The sequence below is a fragment of the Lactuca sativa genome, chromosome 4 (assembly GCF_002870075.4).
Source record: "Lactuca sativa cultivar Salinas chromosome 4, Lsat_Salinas_v11, whole genome shotgun sequence".
Lineage (NCBI taxonomy): Eukaryota > Viridiplantae > Streptophyta > Magnoliopsida > Asterales > Asteraceae > Lactuca > Lactuca sativa.
In genome coordinates this window covers 326677341-326683349 of record NC_056626.2, presented here as the reverse complement: position 1 = coordinate 326683349, position 6009 = coordinate 326677341, and the positions used below count along the sequence as shown (strand labels likewise).

At 35.0% G+C, this 6009-nt stretch overlaps 1 protein-coding gene across 5 annotated transcripts; it reads left to right on the top strand.

Moving 5' to 3' along the window:
• Positions 1-609: 609 nt before the first annotated feature.
• LOC111910574 (disease resistance protein RPV1) lies at positions 610-5511 on the top strand. Of its 5 annotated transcripts, none has more exons than XR_002856574.2 (5): positions 610-1278; positions 1540-2641; positions 2734-3027; positions 3132-4758; positions 5208-5511. XR_002856574.2 is itself a non-coding variant. In XM_023906407.2 (4 exons), the coding sequence occupies exons 1-4, from the start codon at positions 797-799 to the stop codon at positions 4698-4700; spliced, it is 3447 nt and encodes a 1148-aa protein (XP_023762175.1). In that variant the 5' UTR covers positions 610-796; the 3' UTR covers positions 4701-5511. The 5 variants fall into 5 exon arrangements, 1 of the variants encoding a protein (XP_023762175.1); XR_006190966.1 differs by having other exon boundaries at positions 4908-5511; XR_002856575.2 differs by having other exon boundaries at positions 4838-5511.
• The last annotated feature ends 498 nt before the right edge of the window (positions 5512-6009 follow it).

Here is a 6009-nt window from a genome sequence, read left to right as displayed (position 1 = left end):
CAGAGATTTAAAAACCAACGGTAATCATCTCTTTGAAATCGCACATCCAACCAGGCGTGAGAATTCGCGTCTTAGGAAAATAAACAAATAAAATCCACAATTTACTGTTATCATGGATTCCAATCTACCCTAATAAATAAAAATGATTTTGCCACATGTCGTATTCTCTTTCATTTTGACACTTGTCATTTTCTAAAATTTTTAAATTTTCTATTTTCCACTTGTCATTTTATTGTATTTTTTATTTTATTAAATTAAAATTCCACATTTAATGTGTAAGGTAAAATATATGTAAAGTATTTATTAAAAAAAAGTTTATATATATAATATATTCAATACATTAAAGTCTCATTAATTTTAATAATTCAAAATTTTCTTATTTTTTTTATAAATTCAAACATTTCAAATTGTTAAAATTTTATATTTATTTTTTTTAATTAAACCCATTGATATACATGGGTTTCACAACTAGTAGTTGTAATTTTATCAAAATAATTAAATCGCCTCATTCTTAAGAACACTAAAATGGTAAATATGGTAAATATTTTTCACAACTGTTATGCCTTAAATTGTTCAGACAAGTAAATTTACAGTTCCTTGACTAAACAAGTGGTTTAGCTTTCTCCACCGAATTTCAAAATTTTTCCAGCCACACCCATCATCATCTCACATTATCTTTTTTATCTTCTTAATCTGCACTCTGATGATGATCATCCCGATTTCTTCGTAATCGTTTCTCATAAACTTTTGCCCAACAAAGATTTGATTTTATAAGATCGATCGATCCTTCATTTCAATGGCGTCTTCTTTAACTTCATCCGTTCACAAGAGCTTTAAGTATGATGTATTTTTGAGTTTCAGGGGCGAAGATACTCGTACAAACTTCGTTGATCATCTTTATCATGCTCTCCAGCAGAAAAGCATTCATACTTACAAGGACGATGAGAAAATCAAAAAAGGTAAAAAGATCAGTGATGAACTCATCGGATCGATTGAAGATTCAAAATTTTACATCATTGTTTTCTCCAAGAACTATGCTTCTTCATCTTGGTGCTTGGATGAGCTAGTGAAGATAATGGAGTGCCACAGGACGACAACTGAGCACACTGCTTACCCTGTCTTCTATGATGTGGAACCCTCAGAAGTCAGAAAACAAAGTGGGGCAGTTGGAGAAGCATTTGCCAAGTACGAAATGGAAGAGGCTGCTGAGACATGGAAGGTGGCTCTGAAAGAAGCAGCGGATCTCTCTGGATGGGAGTTGAAGAAGACTGCTGATGGGTAATTAATTCTTTGATCATTCCCTGCAGTATTATTGTTTGAATCTTTTTGATTTAGCATATAACCTGGATATAAAATCTCGTACATGGCATTTTAAATTGTCAAATTTTAATTCAAGTTTTAAGTCTTGTCCAAAGAATAACCATGGAATATGATTATGTAACTATGTTATTTTTCATGTGGGGCTGTATGTTATAGATCTGAAAGTGACCCGTCACATGGGATTTTGAGTAAGCTAATCGAATCTTTTTTAAAATACAGGCATGAAGCTAAAGTTATCCAAAGAATAGTTGAAGAGATTTCACTAGAGTTACGTACAATCAGTCTCAACATTGATAGAAAGTTGGTAGGAATGGAGACCCGGATCAAAAATCTTGTACCATCTATAGGAATTGGTTGTGATGATGTCCGCATGATCGGGATCAAGGGGATGGGAGGTGCTGGAAAGACAACTTTAGCAAGAGCTGTTTTTGATGACATATCCTATCAGTTCGAAGGTAAAAGCTTCGCAGAAAATGTCAGGGAAAATGCTTCTTTGTTGGGTTTAAAGTCGTTGCAAAAGCAAATCCTTTCAGATGTCTTAAATGATAAAGATATCAATGTAAGTAGTGTTTATGACGGGAAAGACATGATGAAGAGGAGACTGCCTCACACAAAGGTTCTTGTTGTTCTAGATGATGTGGATCACATAGACCAACTAGAGGCTTTAGCAGGTGAGCCTAACTGGTTTAAGCCTGGGAGTAGAATTATCATTACAACAAGAGATAAGCAAGTGCTCATAGCACATGGAGTGAAGTTCATTCATGATGTCAATCTGCTATACAATAAGGAAGCAATTTGCCTCTTTAGTAGGCATGCGTTTGGGAGAGATATTCCAGTTCAAGGGTATGAAGAGCTATCAAAAAAAGTTGTACGTTACGCGGCTGGTCTTCCCTTGACAATTAGGGTTTTGGGTTCATTTCTTTGTGGAAAAGATGAGCTTGAATGGATAGATGCCCTAGAAAGACTAAAAACGATTCCGGAAACAGAAACTTTGAAAAAATTGGAGTTAAGCTACATATCTCTAGAGGAGGATTACAAGGAAATATTCCTAGATGTTGCATGCATCATGAAAGGTTGGCAGAAAGATAAAGCAATCAAAGCGCTTGAAAGCTGTGGATTTCGTGCTAGAAATGGCTTAAAAGTTCTTCAGCAAAAATCTCTTATAACTATTTATAAGAACTTTTATGATCACATAGGCATGCATGACCATATTGTAGAAATGGGCAGGAATATTGTTCGTCGCGGGCACCCCGATAAGCCTCAGAGACATAGCCGATTGTGGATTGAAGATGAAATTGAAGAGATATTGGCTAATGATTTGGTAAGGATCAAGTTTGCTTGTATGTTGGGAAAAGCTAACACATTTATAGTTATTATAACACAAGTTTCTTGGTGACTTCTTTTGGATTGCAGGGTACTGAAGCAACAAGATGTATACAATTCCACACTATCAGATTTAATCCACATATTTTTATAAAAGGTTTGAGAAAGATGAAGGAGCTTAGATTTCTTTCTATTCGCGGATATTGTTCCAGTGATTTGGAGTTTAGTACAGTTGTTCCAGACTTCCCAAATGCTTTACGATGTTTAGATTGGACCAATTACCCTTTTAGGTCTTTACGCACAACATTTCAAGCAAATAATCTTGTTGCACTTAAGGTGGATGGCAGCAGAATTGTACAACTTTGGGAAGGAGGAGAAAGAAAGGTAAAGTTATGGTTGATTGATTATTTTGCATGATTCATTATAGTGTTATACTTACATTATTTTTGTTATTACACCAATATTCATTTTACTTTTTGCTTATTTAGGCTCTCAACAAGCTCAGATTCCTTGACCTCAGTAGTTCATTGTTGAGTACGCTTGACATTGGGCTGGCTCCAAATCTTGAAGAGTTGATTCTTTATGAATGCAAATATTTGGAAAAACTTCACTTGCCTGAAAGATGTCTAAATCTAAAACGCTTACTACTCACTAATTCAAAATTGAGGACCCTTGAGATTGGGCTGACTCCGAATCTCGAGGAGTTATATCTTGAAAGGTCTTGTTGTCTGGAAGAACTTCACATGGTCAACGAATGTCAAAAGCTAGCCGAACTCCAAATTAGTCATTCAAACTTGAGGACCTTTGACCTTGGGGTGACTCCAAATCTCAAAAAGTTAGATCTCAAAGAGTGTCGTAAATTGGTAGAACTTCACACTCCCATTGGAGGTCTAAAACAGCTTGTCCATGTAAACTTAAGTGGTTGTTTGAGGTTTAGCTCTTTTCTGTTTCAGATAAACTATCATACTGCTTGTAGTGTGGATGAATCACTTGAGGTTGGTCCTTTAGCCAAGTTGCATCTGATTGTAGAGTCTATAGAAAGATGCCAACTTCACCCTGACAGTAACTTGCCAAAGTTTCAGTTTAGATGTTTTTATACAGAAGATCGACCCTCATTGACGAGAAATCTTGAGATGCTTTTTTCTGTAGGTATGTGTGCTTGCACAAACCTCGAGACGTTTTCACGAAGCATTTATGGGTTACAACGTTTAAGAGAGCTTGAACTCAAAGGCATTTTTCTAGAGGCGATCATGGACATCGAGCAGTTAGAATCTCTCGAGGAGCTAATATTGTTGTCTACAAAGATTAAACATCTTCCGGATAGCCTTTGCATGTTGAAACACCTGAAATATCTCAAACTTTATGATTGTTCGCTGCTTGAGAAGTTACCAGAGGATCTTGGCCAATTAGAATGTTTAAAGAAGCTACGTTTGACAGATGTAAAGATTATTAAACATCTTCCGGATAGCATTTGCATGTTGAAACGCCTGAAATATCTCAACCTTTATAATTGTTCGCTGCTTGAGAGGTTACCAGAGGATCTTGGCCAATTAGAATGTTTAGAGAAGCTACATTTGACAGATGCAAAGATTATTAAACATCTTCCGGATAGCATTTGCATGTTGAAACGCCTTAAAGATCTTAGACTTTGTGGTTTGCTGCTTGAGAAGTTACCAGAGGATATTGGCCAATTAGAATGTTTAGAGGAACTAAATTTAATGGGCTGTGAACGTTTACAAGATATCCCGAATAGCATCTGTGAGATGAAACGCCTAAAATATTTCTTTCTTGACGATTGTATTCGAGTTAAGAAATTGCCTGAGGAACTTGAACGTTTGGAATGCTTAGAAGTGTTATATCTAGATGGTACAATCATTAGTCAACTTCCTCTGAGCATTCTTTTGTTGAATGGTCTGTTTATTAGTGGGTCGAGACAGTTGCTTGAGTCCTGTGGGTTTACGTCCGAGATACAAGCCTTATCATCATACTGCTACATACGGCTGCCTATAATGCAGGCACCCACAGCAGGAGTCTCCTCAACTCTGCTCCAGGGATGATTTTGAGAAGCTCTCGTGGGGCCCGGAAAAGACAACTCAAATAGAACTATTGTAAAAGGTACTTTCTGTGTTTTTCTTATTCATCATGTTACATGATTTCAATTTTGAAATTGTTAATGATGATATTAATTTTTCAGCCAAAGTCAACTATTAGAACTAGAAAGAGACAAGTACTGTACATAAACACAACGTTTGTGTTACATGTAGATCTTTTCATATCATTGTATATGTGGAGGATAGATATATCACTGATTTCTATCAGGCAGCTGCATCTGGTCTGTTTTTGATCAACAATGATGACAACTGGGATGAATATTTATTAATTGAGATTCATTTGTTATCTACGTAAGGGAATGTATTTCTTATCTCAAGCCATGTTACTTAGTTCTCAGCAACCTCTACTCATAATATGGTCTTTAGATAGGTCTTCCTCTTGTGGTATAACTAAACTTTATCTCATCAGTCCCATGGATTTCTGTTAATACTTGGATATCATTATTGTTTCAGGATCTTGATCTTCTACAATTTCTATATATGGAGCTGAGTGCCTCATTACTGAAGTTCTGTGTGTTTTTCTTTATTTTGGTCAGATATAACTTGAAATGACTGTTATAACCTGGTTCATCCTAATCTCATTCTATTTTCATGATTTTCTCTCATAAAAAATAAATTAATTAGTTTTGGAGTAAATAAATGCTGAGAAATGTATATGACACACACTCTGGTACATTGCTATTTGGGATTGTATTCGATATTTATGTATGTATGTATTTTTGTATAAATGTATGTATGTATGTATGTTTCTGCATTATATTACAATTTGGAAATGGTTGATCTTTTATCATCCACAATATTAATCTATATATATTCACCTTAAAATGTGCATGGATACCTTTGATGATAAGGTCGAGACTTTCCCATTATCAAGAGTTATTTTAACTGCAAAAAATTGATAATAAATTCGTTCCATTCATCATTTGATGGACAACCGTAAAAGCCAGCACATAAGTTGTCTTTGCAAAAAAGTAATTGTAGGTCTTGTTTGTAACTTTGTTTTTGAATTAGAGCTTAATGCTTTGTATTTTGAAAGATAATTTTAACTTATTGCTCTGATTTTTCATGGATCAACACAAAGCATATCCTGAATACTAACAATAAGATTGTAATTTTTAAAGTTAAGAATCATCTCCTATCTATTGTGTGTTGATTGCAGGCTTTAATGTATTGTGAAAACAATTTTGATAGGTTTCAGGTTAAAAGTTGTGGTAAGCCTGTATAAAGTTGTAAGTAGGTTGTTATTATGGGCAAA

What these genes read in the sequence shown, in the direction of transcription:
- LOC111910574 (XM_023906407.2), top strand. Translation starts at nt 797, where the DNA reads ATGGCGTCTTCTTTAACTTCATCCGTTCACAAGAGCTTTAAGTATGAT. An exon ending in AGATATTGGCTAATGATTTG is followed by an intron (nt 2,642 to 2,733) that starts GTAAGGATCAAG and finishes TTTGGATTGCAG; the next exon opens with GGTACTGAAGCAACAAGATG. An exon ending in GGGAAGGAGGAGAAAGAAAG is followed by an intron (nt 3,028 to 3,131) that starts GTAAAGTTATGG and finishes TTGCTTATTTAG; the next exon opens with GCTCTCAACAAGCTCAGATT.